Here is a 21253-nt window from a genome sequence, read left to right on the forward strand (position 1 = left end):
AAATTTCATAGTACGTTTCCTCTATATAAGATATTCTTTGAAATTTAAGGTTCATAAAAGATTTTTTGCATGAACAATTCTATGAGGATCCGTCGATTGTTAATTTTTTTATCGAATCGTTTAATTAGTGAAAACACCCCATGCTAACAAGTGAAATCTCATTCACCGATAATGATAACGCATAATGATGAAGACATAGGATGGATCATGATGCGTTATCAAATCCCGGTGAATATATTGAAGTTAATAACCAAAACAAAACAAATTTTTTTTGATACATTGGGTGGTTGGTTTGTTTTGGAAAGTAATTCCTATTCCTCTATCCATAAAATTTACGTCTCCATGAGGAACCTCATGACCGATGCAGCTCGAGAACTCCATCCATCTAGGGAGTTCTTTTTTCTAGCCAGACATATACTCCAGATTTCAGTAAAAGTCGGAAGAATTTATGGTCAGTTTGGTGTGAGAAGCTTTCCTATCTTCAAAAGGAAGGTAATATTTGATAGCGGTCGAATGAATAGGTAGGTAGTTAGGTAGCTGGAGATTACAAATGGGCAATACATCTTCAGATTTTGATATATCGCCCATATAAAAGTGGCCGAAAGCTATGTGGCGCTCGGCCAATTTCGTTTAAATCGAAGTCAGTTTGTAAAATAAAAAGTCTCGTTCGTCACAAGTCTGAGTGATACCAACATATTTTGGTTGGTCTCTTTGAGTGAATCTAGGGTTGCATAAATTAATACTCTCACAACCATTGCCGGCTTCGGGAATTTATTAATATTGACGATCAGCAAATTCTTGCAAATATACTACCCCAGCAGTCCAAACGTCTATCATGACATTGTCTTCTTCTTTAAGATAATTTTGCTTTTTGCACTCTCTCATAAAAAATTTAAACTCTTTACTCTGTAGGGCACATCTTAGGAGACCGTGTCGTATAAACCGTCATCTTACAAAAAATTAGGTTTTTAAATTAAAAAAGTAAAAAACAAATAATAAAATAAAAAAATTAAAAATATACTTTTTATATAACGCGTATACAAATGCTCACAAATTTTTATATTGTATTTTTTATTGTAAACCGTAAGTAAATGACGAGGCGTAAATGACGAGGCTTTGGAGTATTTGCGAAACTTCATTTATTAATTCGGAAAACTAACACCAGCCATTTCCCGAAAAAGGAGAACCAAAATTAAATGTAATAATTTTTTGTGTAAAAATTTATTTTTAATAATATGCATACTCAAACATTTTTGCAAATTTGCACAAATTGTTACTGAAAGTCGTCCGCGTGCTTTATTTGCCAGCAGAAGAGAACGGAAGAGTGCGTGATAGCGAGCACAACTTTGAGTGTTTGGTGATTGAGAGCTTGCAAATTTCTACTGGAGGTTTTTCTTTTCCAGCACAAATTTGCAGCATCAAAAAGCTGTTTTATGAAATCCAGCTGTTTAACTCAAATGAAAAGCAAAATGAGAGTAAAGGCTGTTCATACTCTCCTGCAAATGTTCACTGGAAAAGTACGCGAACAGACCTAATAAATTAGTCAATAACAATTTTGTGTATGCTTTTCTCTTGTTTGTCATCGAACACAAACTTGCAGACATTTTGGAATATAGTTAATAACGAATATATGTGGGATACCGTCATCTATATATTCATTGATGATATGCTCGTTCACAATGTCGCTTAAAATGTCATGAATAATTTTCGTGACAACTATATGAAAATGTCATCAACGATTTGTATAGGATGCCGGCTATATAACTTCAACGATTTAACAGGGTCATGCACCCTTCTTTTAAGACATATTGACGACGCGGCCTGCTGGGACGTTGGTGTGTTTATAGTTTGAACAATGAATGTGATCATTTGAATTTATTGCACAGTGCAGTAATTTTCTTTGAAAATATTTTAAAATGATAAACAAATTTATGAAAATAAAAAAATATTTTTGGCAACGTAATATTATGCATGCCATGCAATAAAAAAACAAATTAAAATTTATGTTTTCCGTTCAATATCTCAGTATATTGCCCAAAGCCCTTTGGTTTTAATAACACTCGCTCACTCGTCTTGCCATAATTTCTCAATATGCTGATTTGTTGTGCTTTCAACAGGACGATGATACAAGGTACACAGCACACGTTACAATCGATTTGTTTTGATTGTACTTCAAGCCGATTATCAAGTTTTTGAAATATTTCAAATGGTTTGAATTGTAATTAAAAAAGTTAAAGTCCTTATTGGAAAACCCGATATATATTTAACTTGCACTATTGTATAGTAATGGGTTCTTTTTGTATAGCAAAAAAACAAAACAAGGTTTATTATACTTGTATGATTTTTAAATTTTTTTTGTATCTACATGTGCTCGCCAACCCTAATTATTTTCCTTTTTGGGTACCTTTACAGAAATGTCCACCTTAATTGATACACTTTCAACATTTCAACTACTTCTATTCACTGTGCAATGGTTCGAATTGAATTGGAGAATTGTTCAAATAATGCCATTGCCGGTCTTTCTTTATATTAACATGCTTCACAGTTACGGTCTTCAGTAACTAGCAGTTAGCCGTAGGTGAAAGAACTTAACGTATCCGAAAATATTCGGGAGTTTATTTTTTTGTGAAATTGATCCTGACATTAATAAATTCTTTATAAACGCTTTGTAGTATAAATCGCTGTGTTATAATTTTTTTTTATCAATACGTTGTGTGCTATTACTAGTATTGCCAAGTTTTGCTGGTCGATAAAATGCAGAGAAGAGCAACAGCATCGGGAAATAATGCAGCAGCATCTGATATTGATGGTTTGTAAACAAAAAACAAAAAAAAATATCTACAACAAAAATGTATTTATTAAAAAAAAAGAAATTGTTCACATATGTATGTGTGCATGTAAGAGAAACAAGCCGATAAGTTTATTATAAGCAAAAAAAAAAAACTAATCAGTGTAATAGCCACCTGTTGATTTACATACATCTTTATGTCTTGGGTGGAGAGAACACAGCAACCACCCTTCTCTCAAAAGGGAAGAGAATCGATTTTGTATATGTATGTGTGAGTAGTTGTTGTGAACTTTCATGATAATTTATTTAAAGTTATTTGTTGATGTTTTTTGTGATTGGCTATTCCGATATCCATTAAAACTCATGTAAAGTTAACGAATGAATTGAGTTAATAAAATCGGTAAAAGTTAATTAAAACATGACAAACAAATTAGTTTAGTGAGAATAAAATAATAAAACAAATTAAAATTTGTTCTATTGCAACGTACTCAGAAAATGAGGCTTGTAAACCTGAGCAAATCCATAATACTTTCTAGTTCTCAATCCCATGGCAGCCGGTTTTACGTACCGGATTGACCCGGGTGAATCCTTTATCGGCAAGGGCTGACGCCTCAGTCTACAACACACTGCTACAACAACAACAACAACAACATTCTAGTTCTACAGTTTTACTAAGCACTAGTTAAAAACTCGTACAGACGAAAAAATAAACTTCTTAATAGTAAATTTAACAACATACAAATATAGGTGAAATACGAAAATTCTGAGTGAATGATTTTTTTTTTGCAAACTCAACATCCAATGACAACAACAAGTTGCTGTTATCAGCAAACAAGGACTGCTAAATTTGATATTTTTTTAACTTTCGAAGAAAACAGTTTCAAAATTTGGTACTGCTAAAGGTAATTCAATTTATTTTCTTTATATATAAATATATATTTTATTGGCACATTAAAAATACTGTTTCTCAAAAAATTAATCTTATACCCTTATATTTAGAAAATCACAAAGCGCCCAGCTTTAACTATTTTTATACCCACCACCGAAGGATGCGGGTGTATTCATTTTGTCATTCCGTTTACAATACATCGAAATATCCATTTCCGACCCTATAAAGTGTATAAAGGGTGATTTTTTTGAGGTTAGGATTTTCATGCATTAGTATTTGACAGATCACGTGGGATTTCAGACATGGTGTCAAAGAGAAAGATGCTCAGTATGCTTTGACATTTCATCATGAATAGACTTACTAACGAGCAACGCTTGCAAATCATTGAATTTTATTACCAAAATCAGTGTTCGGTTCGAAATGTGTTCATTCACCGTAACGTTGCGTCCAACAGCATCTTTGAAAAAATACGGTCCAATGATTCCACCAGCGTACAAACCACACCAAACAGTGCATTTTTCGGGATGCATGGGCAGTTCTTGAACGGCTTCTGGTTGCTCTTCACTCCAAATGCGGCAATTTTGCTTATTTACGTAGCCATTCAACCAGAAATGAGCCTCATCTGAACAAAATTTGTCAAAATTTGAACACATTTCGAACCGAACACTGATTTTGGTAATAAAATTCAATGATTTGCAAGCGTTGCTCGTTAGTAAGTCTATTCATGATGAAATGTCAAAGCATACTGAGCATCTTTCTCTTTGACACCATGTCTGAAATCCCACGTGATCTGTCAAATACTAATGCATGAAAATCCTAACCTCAAAAAAATTACCCTTTATATATTCTTGTTCTTACTGCAAACTGCAAACTTGCCCATTAACATTTCATTAAGGAACTGGGGCAAACTTCCCAGGCTCATAAAAGCCACATTTATTGTCCGATTTTACCAAAATTTGGGACAGTGAGTTGTGTTAGTGCCTTCCATATCCTTCTTCAATTTTGCCAGATCGGTCTAGATTTGGATATAGCTGCCATATAGACCGATCGGGCGATTTAAGGTCTTAGGCCCACAAAAGGCCGCTTTTGCCAATATTTGGGACAGTGAGTTCTTTTAGGCCCTTCGAAATCCTTCGTCAATTTGGTTCAGATCGGTTCGAATTTGGATGGATGGGTCCAGATTTAGATATAGCTGCCATATAGACCGATCTCTCGATTTAAAGACTTGGCTTTCTAAAATGTGAATTTATAATTCGGTTTCGCTGAAATTTGACACAGCGACTTATGTTAGCCTTTTCGATATCCGTGTCGTATATGGTTCAGATGGGGCTATATTTGGATATAGCTACCAAAAAAAAAACAATATATTGTTCTACAAAATTGAACAATGCCTTGTAGACCACGGATTAAAAAAAAACAGTAAAGTCCGATTGGCATGTGGCGAATTGGACAGCCACTATGTGGAGCAAATGAAGTACGGAACGTGATTTTTTGCCATTCTTGGTTAACACTTGCTAAGCACGGTGCCGAGTTTTGTTGTGACGATGCCGAGTCTTGTTGTGACGGTGCTGAGTCATGCCGTGACGGTGCCGTGTCTTGTTGGTAAGTCCATGGTTTGCGACCGAAATATTTGTCAACATGTCTTAATGATAATAAAAAAAGTGAAGAATAATACTGGCAAACAGATGCTACTTTGGACTAAGTAAGCAGTTTAGTTCGGCTTGTGGAAAAAATATTCTGTCATAGCCAATTAAAGCAAAGAAAAGTTTTAACGATAATAAATTGCATTTACTTTTATTGATTTGACTTGATTTGAGCTAAACTTCAAAGGGCTCATGTCCACTGAGGTCCTCCAAAGCTGCAATTGGTGGTTTCTTACATTTCTCCAAGATTTGGCATCATTTGTTCTTTAGTTGTTGCCTTCCCTTGTCTACAATTTGGAATTTTTTGCCAAATTCGGATGGCCATGAATTGAGCCTTTTCAACCTTTTGTAGCCCCATTTATTTTGCATAAATTATTTCCAAATACGAAAAAGGATTATTGATTGAACAATTTTCGGCCGCTGGTAAACCCACCGTAGACCAGATATTCATACTGCGCCAAATCCTGGAAAAGACCCGAAAATGACAAGTCTGCACCTACCATCTCTTTGTTGACTACATAGCCGCTTTCGATAGCCCTATACGTTCAAAGGTAATGCCATGTCATGTCTTAGTTTGGTATCCCTGCTAAATTAATAAGACTCCACAAGATGACACTTTCTGATAGACATCGATATCATGGGTCGTTCACCGGAAGTAGTAACTGCAGTCTTTGAAAGAATTGAAAGGGAATCAAAATGGATAGTATCAAATCCTATCAGATCAGATAAAGAAAATTGAGAAAGTTGGGAACCACAACTTTAAGATAGTCAGCAACTTTATCTACCTCGGCATCGCCGTAACCGAATGACACCAGATTTGAAATAAAACGAAGAAAAATACTGGCAAACAGATGCTACTTTGGATTGAGTAAGCAGTTTAGAAATAAGGCCACCTCTCAACAGACAAAGATCACACTATACAAGACACTGATACTACCCGTGTTGTTATATGGTTTTGGAGTGTTTGAGAGAAAGATTCTTCGTTCAATTCATCGAACAGTTTGCATTAATGGAGAGTATCGGCGTCGTATGAACCATGAACGGTACGAGTTTGATGACATAGTTAAACGCATTAAAATACAAATGTTTTGTTATAGCCAATTAATGTTAAAAGTTAAGTAAAGAGTGTGTTAGATCCCTCTACCTCCCTGCAGAGTTTGGTCCAGTTCCGAGCATATAGCTCCTATAAAAAACAATTTGTTTTGATTGACTTCTTGAGTCTCTAGAAATTTAGCATATTGTGTTTTGACTTCTTACATCGATGCTATGCTTGAACCCAATCACCCCATAACCGGATATTGCGCCCTTATAAACCGATTTGGCGTCTTCAGCCTAAAGATTCTAGAGGGCACAATTCATTTGCGATTTCTCAGAAATGTTTGTACTGTGACAATAATTTGTTTGTTTTATATGCAGAAGAATTCAAATATATTGTGACGATTCTAATTAAAACAATATGCAGGTGGTATTTTGTGTCTTCGGTCTTTGGAAGGTTTTCTTTATTGTTTTTAATTCAATTATTTTTGAACAAAACAAATTCATAACAAGAGCAACGTGTCTTGTCTCGTACTTTGAGAAAACAACAGAACAGCCAAATCAAAGCAAACATTAAACATTGAACAATAAACATTCTGTTGTTCGTTTTTCGAATTTCTCCCAAGACCTCAGACAAAAAAATTGTGATGTACAGCTCAGAATTGACCGTCCTATATTGCTCAAGCGAAATATTCGCCACATGACCAATTTTACCGAAGAAACAGTCGACCATTTGCTCAGAAGTGCTCCTTCTACGAGCAACTTTCATTGGATTTGCCTCGTCTTCGAAGATCCACACGATCGATAGCTGTTTTGTTTTGGGCTCATAAGGATAGATCGTCAATAGTGACAATCTTATGGTCGTAAATGTCATTCGAAGGCCGACGATCGTATTTTTTCAAAATTTCTTTGCACCAATCGACACGATTCTTTTTTTTGAGCGATAGTCAAATTGTGTGGGATCCAACGGAACAAACCGGCCAGATGTTCATGATGTTCATTTTTACGGCCAGATGTTCATGCAATATCGAATATATGCTGGTGGGAGAAATGCTCAAGGTGTCTATCTCACGGTATGTCACATGGTGATCTTGTTCTCTGATAAAACAACCTTTGGACGACCTTTACGGAATTCGTCTTTAAGCGAGCTCGGCCACGATTAAATTCATTAAACCAGTTATTCACAGTGCTACAGGATGGTGCTTCATGGCCATGCAAAGATTTAAGTTTATCAACGCACCCTTTTCGTGATAATTTACGTCGAAAGTTGTGAAAAATTATAGCACGTTTTGAACGAGTTAATTCCTTATTTTTTTACAAATTTATTTTGTCAAATGAAGTCACTGTAACAACACAAAGGATGGTCCTAGATCAAAAGGTTCTAAGTACCATTAGGCTACAAAATGTCAAACTTTCTAAAGGAAATTTCAGATTGCACCTGGCAACATTTGTGTGACCTAGGCCAGGAACTCATAAAGCTGACCTCGTACGAGAGTTAAAGAAAGGGGAGCGGTGTGGGACCGGCTCGGCTGGTATCATAATATAGTCGCATGCGAACCATACTCGGTTCGGTTAGAGAGACCTAGTGCAATCCACTGTTTAAAATTTCGGGGAAATCGGGTTGTAAAATCCGGCTTATATGTCCGAAGAACCCACACCGTGAGATCGATCTATATGACAGCTAAATCTAAATCAGGTTAGGACTATGTTTGTCTAGGATGTCAAGAGCTTAGAAGAATTTACTTTTTGATATTTCAACAATATTGGATAATAAATGAGTCTTTAATAGGTTCAAGACCCAATTCTTTTTAAAATTTCAACGCAAGTTCCTTATTCCGTTAGTATACCCCCCTTTTTTGATGGACATGCAAAAATTCCACATATTTTCTGTTGCCAAGCGTAATGAGCTAAAAAATTCCATTGCGAAAACGAATAATAAAATCCTTAGCTTTAATCGAATTTGCACTTCAGAAATCGATTATCAATAATGAAAAAAGTTGAAAAATCAATTCTTCTATAAATCGAATACGTAATTGTCGAAAAAGTCGAAAAATCGATTTGTTAATGACCAAACAAGTAAAAATGTGCTTAGTTCGAAGGGGCCGAATCTTGGTAGGCCACCACCATAGATTCTGCCAAAAAATCTCCACAGATGAACTCAGTTGAAGACATATACATATGTATTTTATGTATCAAATTTCTGAAAATCAAGCACAAATTGAAATTTTTGGGGCCGTAGAAGATTAATTGGGAGATCGGTTGAAAATCATAACAAAACACGCCGTGCTAAATTTCAGCCTAATCGAATGACAATTGCGGCTCCCAGGTCGTAAGATTTCAAATCGGGTGTTCGGTATATATGGGGGCTATATCGAGCTAGTGATAGATTTGCACCGTACTTGGCACAGATGTTTGAAATTCGTAACAAAACACTCCGTGCAAAATTTTAGCAAAATCGGATGTCCATTGCGACTTTCTGGGGGTCAAAAATTCAAATCGGGATATTGGTTTATAAGGGAGCTATATCAGGTTATTGACCGATTTAGAAAGTACTTGTCACAGTTCTTGGAAGCTATAACAAAACACTCCGTGCAAAATTTCAACCAAATCCGATATCCATTGCGACTTTCAGGGGCTCAACAATTCAAATCGGGAGATTGGAGAGCTATATTAGGTTATTGACCGATTTAGAACGTACTTGTCACAGTTCTTGGAAGTCATAACAAAAGAACAAGGAGCATAGTAGATCAAAGCGCTTGGAAAGCTATTCTATGTTCGACTAGAAGATAAATTTTCTGTCATAGCCAATTAAAGTCAAAAGTTAAGTAAGGATTTTCGCCATCCTATCGACCGTTTCGCTGTCCCACAATGTTGATCTGCCCTTTCATTTCCCCTTACTCCGTTATGTTTGGGTGCCGGGCCATAACAAATGAAAGGGCAGACGATTTGGCGGTGAAGGCCAGCCTTCAATAAACTTAGTTAATCCGAAGCCTTTCGGGTCGACGGTGTCCGAGTTAAGGGAATGGGCGACGAATGCGCATGCAACATTGTGGAACAGCGAAACGGTCGGTAGGACGGCGAAAATCCTATGGGGGGATCCAGATCGTCAATAAACTTAGTTAATCCGAACCCTTTCGGGTCGACGCTGTCCGAGTTAAGGGAATGGGCGACGAATGCGCATGCAACATTGTGGAACAGCGAAACGGTCGGTAGGACGGCGAAAATCCTATGGGGGATCCAGATCGTGAAAAGGCGAGGCTATTACTGAAAGGAAGTAAGAAAGATGTTAGTATTGCTATTGGTATTATAGCGGGTTAGTATTGCTATTGGTATCATAGGACTACGAGCTCATTTATGTAAAATCGGTGTGGCAAGTGATGGCATGTGTAGGGCATGCGGGGAAGATGATAAGACGTTGGAGCATTTCCTTGTCATTGCCCGCCTTTCGCGTCTAACAGATACCGGTACTTAGGTGGAGACACAATAAAAGACATGAACCATGTTTGGGGAGTGGTATGGAAAGCAAGGATTTTGTAAGTAGCACGGAGTTCCTAACTTAAAAATTTCTTTTTAGAGGTTACTTTATATTTTTTAGAGCGCACAACAACCCGATTACTGGCTTAGGTGTATGTCCCTAGTGCCATGGGGTGGATAAATATCTACACCCTCTTTTCAACCTAACCTAAGTAAAAAGTGTGTTAGATCCCTCTACCTCCGTGCCGAGTCTGGTCCAGATCCGACCATACAGCTCCTAGACCCATAGAAGATTGATACCAAACGTGCTTATTTCAGTACCATACGGTGTTGATAGTAAAGCAACACCTTATGGTAGGACGTCAATACCGCATGGTATGGATGAAATATGAAATGATTAGTACCATTTCATACTAGCCCTATTACCAAATTGGTATTGATTTTAATACCAAACTGTTATTGGTTTAAGTGCCAAACCGGTATTGATTTTAATACCAAACTGTTATTGGTATTAGTATCAAACCGGTATTGATTTTAATACCAAACTGTTATTGGTCTTAGTACCAAACCGGTATCGGTTTTATACCAAATCGTTATTGAATATTCCACCCCCTAATGAACCAAAATAAAAAGCCATTGAAAATGTGTTATTTTTCATTTCGTTTATTTAAGTTAACAATTATAATTAAATAATTACAAAAATAATTTTACACCGTTATCAGCCTGGATTCCTTGTATTCAGCAAATGATTCCATACCCATTGATTCCCAGAAGTGGTTTTCATATGAATACACCAACATAGCATCCTTTACCACACAAAAGACTTTATCATGTTGTTTTTACTATTTCCATTTTCACAGCTTTCGAGTATTTAAGCACGTGTTTACGCACGTTTTTACCGTCCTTTTTCTATCAGTGTATATATACTAATTTTTCTGATGGACTTCTTGAGTCTCTAGTGGGCGCAAGTATATCCGACTAGGAAGAAATTTTGCACATTGGTTTTGGACTTCTTATATTCATATTTTGTATGATCCAAATCACCCCATAACCGGATATATCGCCCTAACATATTAGATCCAGGGGCACAATTCTTTTGCGATTTCTCAGAAATGTTTGTACTATGACAATAATTTGTTTGTTTTATCTGCTGAAAAATTCTAATATATGTACATATACATACGTTTGAATAAACTTTATTGAAATTTTCTTATCAAATTTCCCATTGCATGTGCCAGGAAGTTAATGTGTGAGAAAACTTTGTCAAAACTTATTGTCCCATCCAACGCTACTACTTAGAAACATGTACAAATATCAATTAATTGTTTTATCATAGTCCAGAAATCCGTATAACAATATTTATTATTCGCTTGAGTTTGTGATTTATGCATAATACGATACACTATGAACTACAATAAAATTAAAAAAAAAATTATTTGATTAAGACATGTTGTCAATAAACCTATGGAAAGTTTTCAAAAAATATTATTTTGCTCATCAATTTTTTTCTAATCCATTCAGTGATCTATGAGATGTGTCACACTAATTAAAACGCTGTATATTTAAATTGAATGCGTTGGTTTTCACAACAAACACATTAGTTATGGATATTTGTACATTAGGGCGGGTCGAAATAAAAATTGTTTCAGAGTGTTTAAAAAATATATTTTTTTAAAAAAAAGTAATGCAAATTTGCTCATAAACTATCCTTTATGGAGCAGGGGCATCTGTTATAACATAATTAATTTTAAGAAATTATAATTAATGGCAGTTAAGCTAAGAATTATCCCTTTCAGAATTAAAAAAAAAATTTGAATTAAGTTAAAAGTGCAACGAAAAGGAAAAACTGGATTTTGCTGAAATGTCCTATTTAAATCACATTTTGATTTTAATATAAAAGAAGTCATTGGGTGGCAAGTCCGGAGTGTACGGCGGATGATACGTCAATTCGAAATTTTGGCCGGTCAAAAAGGCGCTGGTTTGAGCTGATATGTCAGAGCTCGCATTGTCATGGTGAATGATCTTTCGTCTTCTGTTGTTTGTTTTTTCGAATTTCTCCGAAGATTTCAGGCAAACAAATTGTGATGTACTACTCAGAATTAACCGCCCTACATTGCTTAAGCGAAGCATTCGCCACATGACCAATTTTGCCGAAGAAACAGGCGACCCTTTGCTTCGAAGTGCTTCTTCCACGAAGAACTTTCATTGGATTTGCCTCGTCTTCAAAGACCCACACGGTCGATTGCTGTTTTATTTTGGTCTCATACCCATAGACGACCTCGTGACCTGTGACGATCTTCTGAATGTCTTTAGAAGAACTGTGATCAACATTTTTCTGCACCAATCGACACGATAATTTTTTTTTGAGGAATTGTCAAATTCTGCGGGATCCAACGTGAATAAACCTTTTTTAGGGCCAGATGTTCATGCAATATCGAATGTATGCCGGTGAAAGAAATGCTCAAGGTCTCTAGCTCACGGTATGTCACATGACAAGAGATGGGTTTCTACCGAGAGATGGTTTGGGTATAGATGAGTAAATAACCGGGAATTTACCCAATTTACCGGGTAAATACCTTTTGGGTATTTACCCATCGCCAATCTCTACACATGACGAGCTTTCATGATAAGTTCACGCACGAATTCCATCGCGGAATTCGTCTTTGATCAAGCGTCGACCAAGATTGAATTCATTAATGTAGTTTTTCACAGTGATATAGTATGGTGCTTCTTGGCCATACAAAGATTTAAATTCATCAACGCACTCTTGTCGTCGAAAATTGTGAAAAATGATCGCGCGAAAATGTTAACGAGTTAATTCCATTTTTTGCCAAATTAATTTTTTCAAGTCACTGTAAACAACGTAAACGATGGTGCTACGTCAAAACGTTCTGATTACGGCTATGCTAGAAAATGTCAAACTTTGCAATGAAAATGCCAGATTGCACCTAGGTCAGGAACTCATATAGCAGCCCTCGTACGAATAAATTAATACACATATTTATGTAAATCTATGCAAGATTTTGAGTTTTGTTCGCATTTCCATGCCTTGTTTCACATAGAAATACAAGAGAAATAAGCAAAATGTTTCATCACTCTCCATCCACCCATCTACTTTTTGAATTTAAATAACCTTTTTTACCCCCATTTCTTATAAAATTGTCGGGTCGTGGCTATTGTTGCTGCCTCTTTACTTCTGTGCCGGTGTTGCACTTTTTCTCCATTGGTGGGACTGTTTCGTCTGGTATCTATGTATATACAGTCGTATGCGGACCATACTCGGTACGGATATAGAGAGACCTAGTACAACCCACTGTTCTAAATTTCTGCGAAATCGGGTTGTAAAATCCGGCTTATATGTCCTAAAGACCCCACACCGTGAGATCGGTCTATATGACAGCTATATCTAAATCAGATTGGGACCATGTTTGGTTGGGATTTCGCTTAGAAGAACTCACCTTTTGATTTAAGCAAAAGCGAATAACAAATGCGCCTTTAATGGGCTCAAGATAATTCATTTGAATATTTCAACGCAAGGGCATTATATCGTTAGTATACCCCCATTTCGGTGGACATGCAAAAATGCCATAATATTTTCTGTTGCCAAGCGTAAAAAATTCCATTGCAAAAACGGTTAAACAAATCCGTTGCTGTAATCGAATTTGCACGTCAGAAATAGATTATTAATAAAAAAGGGACGTAGAAGATTAATTTATATGTGAGCTATATCAGGCTGTTGACCGATTTAGACCATACAGAGACATGCAAAATTTTAGTCAAATCGGATAATAATTGCAGCTTCCAGGGGCCCAAGGAGTCAAATCTGGAGATCTGGGTTTATATTGGAGCTATATCAGGCTATTGACCGTTTTCAATCATCCTTGGCGCAGTTCCTGGAAATCATAATGAAACACTTCGTACAAAATTGCAACCAAAACGGAAAAAAATTGCGGCTTCCAGGGGCTCAAGAATTTAAATTAATCGATCGGTTCATATGGGAGCTATATCCAAGTCGGAACTGATATGGCCCACTTCCAATCCGCAACGACATACATCAATAAGAAGTCTCTGCTGAAAATTTTCAGCGGATATCTTTATTCGTTCGATCGCTATCATGATATCGACAGATGGACGGACATGCCGAGACGATCCAGAATATATATACTTTCTAGGGTTGTAGATCAATATTTCGAAGTGTTGCAAACGGAATGACTAGGTTAGTATACCCCCATCCTATTGTGGTGGGTATAAAAATATGTCAGTACGGATGTGTTAAGTCATATATAAGCGAGTACATTACGAATGTGCCAAAACATATCTAAAAATTGATCCGGGAAGGACCAACGGGGTCTTGAGACAGGTTTTTGGATCCCGTAGGTCCTTTCGGGGTCAATTTTTAGACAGGTTTTTGCATATTCGTAATCTACTCGCTTATATATGACTTAACACATCCGTACTGACATATTTTTATACCCACCACAATAGGATGGGGGTGTACTAACCTAAGCTAAGCTCATACATTTCATTTGATACCCATATTGCCTAGGTTGGATCACTTCTCTCAAGGGGGGTCCATGGGCCTTTGCCCAAAAAAAAGACTTCAGATTCGTGCTCCTGGATCAAAATTAGGAAAGATAGAAAAAATGAAAAATGTTGAGGTGCTTCCTATAAAAGGAATTTTTCCCATTTATTGACCTATTTAAATCATTTAAAGAGAGAGAAAAGAGACGACCCACCCTTTTAAACTATAAAAAAGAAGGCTCGTCCCGCTTATTACCCACTAACACCTATCTTGACACGTGTCTATTTATAAAAAAAAGTTGTCTGATACATCTGCTCAATTGGAATATTAAACAAAAAAAGTATACCTGTTACTATTGTTAAATTCACGTTCCTTTTTTGGTATATTTTTTAATAATGTGGAATTTTTATATGTTTTTTTGGAATATGTCATCAAAAATTAATGCATGTATGTTATTGCCCGGCAGCTAAACTTGATGATGTTAAAACATTTTGTTGCTCCAAAACGTGCCTAGGTTTGACAACTAGGCTGCGTAGTAAGAAGTTATGTGTACATTCTGGATATACTAGGCTAAGCATTTTTCTACCAGATTCTTATTAAGAAGTTTCAACAGCAGCTAGAAGACACCCAACTTAGAAGCTCTTATGAATCAGGTCTTAGTGAATGGCAATACCAATTCAGACTTACTTACCAAAACAAATAACTTCCTAAAGGGTGATTTTTTTGAGGTTAGGATTTTCATGCATTAGTATTTGACAGATCACGTGGGATTTCAGACATGGTGTCAAAGAGAAAGATGCTCAGTATGCTTTGACATTTCATCATGAATAGACTTACTAACGAGCAACGCTTGCAAATCATTGAATTTTATTACCAAAATCAGTGTTCGGTTCGAAATGTGTTCATTCACCGTAACGTTGCGTCCAACAGCATCTTTGAAAAAATACGGTCCAATGATTCCACCAGCGTACAAACCACACCAAACAGTGCATTTTTCGGGATGCATGGGCAGTTCTTGAACGGCTTCTGGTTGATCTTCACTCCAAATGCGGCAATTTTGCTTATTTACGTAGCCATTCAACCAGAAATGAGCCTCATCGCTGAACAAAATTTGTCGATAAAAAAGCGGATTTTCTGCCAACTTTTCTAGGGCCCATTCACTGAAAATGATTTGCAAGCGTTGCTCGTTAGTAAGTCTATTCATGATGAAATGTCAAAGCATACTGAGCATCTTTCTCTTTGACACCATGTCTGAAATCCCACGTGATCTGTCAAATACTAATGCATGAAAATCCTAACCTCAAAAAAATCACCCTTTATAAAAAGAGTGTTTTCCTTAGTCAGTGTTTCTTTTATACACCCATCTTCCATACATATTCACATAATATTTTTGAAAATTTTTAAAGGGACACAAAAAACACCAATCGTCTCATTTGGGGTTAAGCTAGGGTTGGCTTATAGTGCCTATCTAAAATTAGGCTCACTTGGACAATTTTTTTCAATTGTGATACGACAGTAGCTACAATGCAAGGCTTCAGGTGTGAGAATCGACACTCACAACTCCCTGAATGATAATCCCAGATGACTGCCAATTTAGGTAAAAAAAACTTCTTAGTTGTCTTTTAAGTCTCTGATGAATAAAAAAATTCTTCAATAGTGCTAAAACCGTCTTTTTTATTAACTTTCAAAACTTGAAAATTGTATTGAGGCTTTAAACATGTATTCTTTCAAATACTGTATAACTCATCCTCGGGGGTTCACATGGCTGAAAAAACTGTTTGTCCAGAACAGCTACAACAACGGCTGGCTACCTGAAACCGGCAAAAAAAAATTGCATTTACTACTGAATTCGTAACACTTTCAGGCATTCCAAGTAGATTTATTTGTTTATGACCGGCATAGAGTTTTGTGGGTAAATATAAAAATAAAATTTTTAAATGATCATACCAAGAGTATTTTATTTGAATATGTGTATGTATGTACGTGTATATCAAGGTAGAGTAAAGAAAATTATTTTATGGATCCCTGTAGGGTAAATTGTTCATACCCCACCATTGGATGGAGTATACTAGTCTAGTAAATCCGTTTGTAGTAGTTTCAAATATCTGTCGCTGAACATATAAAGTATATGAAGAAGGATGAGGGTATAATCATTTCTTCATTTCCTTTTCAACACATTGAAATATCCATTTTCCCACCTATAAAGTATAGAGCAAAAGCCACAAGCGCACCACACAATTGGGATATCTATAAGGCTGTGCTAAGAAAATGTAAGGACGAGCTAAGAAAGGCTCATAACAAATCCTGGGTGGAATTCTGCAGCTTCGCGGAGGATACATCTGAGGCCTCTAGGCTAAGGATACGGTCCTCGAGACCTTTTACGGTGGCGTATATTCAGAAGTCAGAAAATGTATGGACAATGTCTAGCAAGGAAACACTAGAACTACTCGTTGATACACATTTCCCGGAAATTCTCCAACGGACAACGTAGCGCCAGAAGAGGTTGTCACTGGTATGCATTCGTCGGAGGCTATGTCTGAGCTGAAAATCCTTTAGGTGATAAGAAGTTTCGACTCTTTTAAGTCGCCAGGCCCTGTGTTTAATTGACTGGTTCCTTGGCTTAGGGAGATTTACTTTGCTTGTATCAGCATGTCATATATACCTATGGGATGGAGTGACACGATTTCGTCGCGTCATTTTCATTCCGAAAGCAGGAAAATCTTGCTACACGAAGGCGAAAGATTTTCGTTCTATTAATCTGTCATTCTTAAGACTCTTGAGAGGTTGATATAAAAATATATTAGGGCAAAGATCCCTGGAGATCGTCTGTCGCGGCAGCAGCATGCATATATTAAAGGAAAATCCACTGAAACAGCCCTTCACGACCTAGTCGGGTACATAGAGGGTTCTCTCGCTGTCGGGGAATATACAATGGTAGCATTTCTTGACATAGAAGGTGCTTTTAATAATGTAAAACCGACGTCAATCCTGAAAGAGTTGGAGTATCTAGGCATCAACTCTACCGTAAGAAAGTGTTTTAATGACTTACTTACTAAAAGATGCATTACGGCATGTTTGGGATCTGTGGATCTCAAAAGATGGGTCAGCAGAGGAACACTACTATCTCCTCTACATTGGATATAGCCATTAGCAATATATTATAGTCTCTGGAACAAAAAGGTGTAAACGTGCTGATAACGTGGCAATTGCGATTAGGGGAAAGTTTCCCAGCACTCTAAGAGATATACTTCAGGAAGCTCTACGTTCAACAGTGAAGTGGGCTGCCGAAAGTGCTCTAGGTGTAAATCCGTGCAAGATGGAAGTAATTATTTCCAGCAGGAGATACAAGTTGCCTACAGTGGCACCTTTCTCCTTGGGAGGAGAGAATTTTCCATTAACAGAAAGTGTAAAATGCCTGGATGTTTTGCTGGACAGGAAATTGAACTTCAAATTCAACATTTTGGAAAGGGCAAGAAAGGCAACTCTTAACCTATACACCTGCAAGAGAGCCATTGGTAAAAGTTGGGGGTTTAGACCGCGTGCCATACATTATGTATATACTGCAGTTGTTAGACCTATAATGCTATATGGTGTTGTGGTCTCGTGGACGGCACTTCAAAAATCCACCTACTGCCCAATACTAAACCGTATCCAAAGGATGGCATGTTGTGCATCACAGCCGCACTGAGGACGACACCATCTATTGCACAGAATTTAATGCTACATCCTATGTCTCTGAACATTGTGGGTATCCAAATTGCAGCAACCTCTCCCGTGAGGTTAAGGAAGCTTTCTCATTGGTTATATGGCGGCCACGGACACTGTGTTATCCTTGATACAATATCCGAAGTTCCAGGCTGTGTGGATTACACCCTACCTGAGACGTCCTGCATTTTGTAGAAATAGATACATACCGTGTATGCTTTGAAATAACATTTTTAATTCGTGCAATTAAAAATTTGTTAAACATACGTCTTTTTACCAATGTATATATATATATATATATATATATATATATATATACATTGGTAATATATATATATATATATATATATATATATATATATATATATATATATATATATATATATATATATATATATATATATATATATATATATATATATATATATATATATATATATATATATATATATATATATATATATATATATATATATATATATATATATATATATATATATATATATATATATATATATATATATATATATATATATATATATATATATATATATATATATATATATATATATATATATATATATATATATATATATATATATATATATATATATATATATATATATATATATATATTAAAGCAATTAATTACTTTTTAAAACATGTTTTTATTAGTCAATGCCATGTTTGATTGGGTAAAATTTAAGTCAATATTTTTTCTGCGTACCCTCCATTTTTTTCCTTTTGATCCCAATAAGATAAAAAAATAAAATAATGTGACGATCGTTTAACGATAACCCATGCCGACAAGTCGTCCAAGCTGGCTTTCGGTTTAATTATTTTCAAGAATAGTTTATTATATTTGTACAGATTTTCTTTAAATATATGTTTCTAAATTCCGTTGCAGTTATTTTGACGCGTTTCTGCTAATTAAGCTAATAATGTTTTTATTTAAATAAGTGTATAACAAATCCAAACATAATCAATATTTACGTCTTAAAAAGAAAGAATTGATCCAAGTGTGAGTTATGTACTTGAATTAGGAGTACAAAGAGTTTAAAGTTCTTTAGCAAAAGTAAATGCCATTTTGTACACTGAACAAAATGTTAGTACGAAGTTGCTCCTCCTTAGTTATTTATGACTTCTCTCGATCTTTTCGGCATACTTAACGCAAGGTTCTTCAAAGTATTTGTTGGAATTGCCCTCCATTCACTTTGCATTGTTCCCCAAAATGTTTGAAGATTTGATCTGGATTCCATCGAGATTTTGTCATCTAGGATTGCCCAAAGACGCTCTATGGGGTTTAGATCAGGGCTTTGAGCAGGCCATTTAATTTTTCAACATTATTTTCTTCAATATATTCTTTAGCGACCTTACTCGTGTGCTTGGGGTCGTTGTCTTGCTGAAAGATGAACTCCTTTAAGCCCATTTTCTCCGCACTGCTATTATGATTTTCTTCCAAAATATTTACATAGTGCTGTGCAGTCATTTTAGAGTCAATTTTTACGAGCCTACCAACTTCTGAAGAGGAAAAATAAATATATATAAATATATTGGCCGATGTCGCCGAAACCTGGGACAGGGAGTTAAGTTAAGCCCCTCGACTTATTTCTGCAATATGGCACAGATCGGTCCAGAATTTTATATAGCTGCCATACAGACCGATTTCTCAATTTAAGGCTTCGGGCCCATAAAGGGCGCATTTATTGTCTCGTTTCGCCGAAATTTAGGACAGTGATTTGTGTTAGGCTCTTCGAAATTTTTCTGCAACTTGGTTCATAATCGGTCCAGATTAGGTTCAAATCGGAACATATTTCGATATAGCTGCTATGGGCATAAGGTATGCATTTTCACCGGATTTTGACGAAAGGTGGTTCACATTTATATCCGAGGTGGTGGGTATCAAAAATTCGGCCCGGCCGAACTTAACGCCTTTTTACTTGTTTTCTATTGGCTGTTTGTAGATGTTTTATTCTTGGCTAAGGCTCTTTTTAAACCCCTTTCATTAAGTCTTCCATGGACAGTTCGAGACGAAATATTTAATTCTAGCTTCTCTTTTATATCTCTGGCTGTCGTTAAAGAATTTCTCTTTGCTAGAATTGCTATATGATAATCTTCAAGACATCGTCGTCTTACGTTTTCTGCCACATAATTTTTTCAAACTTTTATTTGACTTCCTTATTTTATACAAAGCAATCATTTTTCTGAGCCCAGTTTCTGATATTTTACACTTGGAACTCAAAGCTTTCAATTTCATCCCATGTTTGAGATCTTGTACCAACATATCTTTTTAAGTTTCGGTTAATGGCTTCTTTTTGAAAAAATAATAGTCCATGCTTATTTTCTATATATTTAAGCAATATTGAACAAAAAAAGCAATATGCAACAATTTATTCTTTTTTAATAACTTATCGCAAATAACGCACTTTATTAGGTTGCGACCTTTTTTACACTACAATACTTTTACATCAGAAACTTGAACGAACGAGTGTAAAAACTGAACGAACGAGTTTAAATAGTACTCGCAAATAAAAAATATTGAGGATTAATGATCAAGGGTACACAACTGCACTTTATTTTGTCCGACAGTATATATTCTTGATCGTCTTAACATTTGAAGTTGATCTAGCCATGTCCGTCCGTCTGGCTGTTTGTCGAAATTACGATAGCGATCGAACGAAAGATATCCGCCTGACATTTTACACATATACTGGTGGCCAACGTGGCGCAGAGCTTAGCATGTCCGCCTATGACGCCTAACGGCTGGGTTCAAACCCCGGCGTTACTAATGCTGACTTCATTTATGAGGTATCCTGCCATGTTAAAACTTCTCTCCCAAGCAGGTCGCTATTACGCACGCCTTTCGGTTTCGGCATTAAAAGAAGAAGGCTCCTTATCATTGAGCTTAAACTTAAACGGACTGCATTGACTGATACGAAAGAAGTATCCCATGTTACTTAAAGGAATGTTCATGGAAAGTTTAGTTATAGAATTGTATTAGACCTCTATACAGCCTTTTTAAATATGGTGCTGATCGGATCATATTTAGATATAGCTGCTATATACACCGATCCTCGTCCTTGCTGGATTTGGCACAAATCGGACCATTTTTTCGAAATGTGGTGGTAGGTGTCTGAAGTTTGTCATTGCCAGAACTTAATGCCTTGTTACTTGTGATTATTTTATTATTTCTGGTT

At 36.1% G+C, this 21253-nt stretch overlaps 1 protein-coding gene across 2 annotated transcripts in view; it reads left to right on the forward strand.

Annotated features, from left to right (window-relative positions):
• Nucleotides 1–2497: 2497 nt before the first annotated feature.
• Nucleotides 2498–21253, forward strand: part of LOC106091694 (sodium-independent sulfate anion transporter) — an 80320-nt gene continuing 61564 nt past the window's right edge. The window contains exon 1 of one of the 2 annotated variants that reach the window (XM_013258316.2): nucleotides 2498–2809. In XM_013258316.2, coding sequence (XP_013113770.1) covers nucleotides 2755–2809 — 55 coding nt within the window. In that variant the 5' untranslated portion in view covers nucleotides 2498–2754. The remainder of the gene's footprint in view (nucleotides 2810–21253) is intronic. The other variant, XM_013258307.2, reaches the window with a different exon arrangement.

The sequence above is a fragment of the Stomoxys calcitrans genome, chromosome 5 (assembly GCF_963082655.1).
Source record: "Stomoxys calcitrans chromosome 5, idStoCalc2.1, whole genome shotgun sequence".
Lineage (NCBI taxonomy): Eukaryota > Metazoa > Arthropoda > Insecta > Diptera > Muscidae > Stomoxys > Stomoxys calcitrans.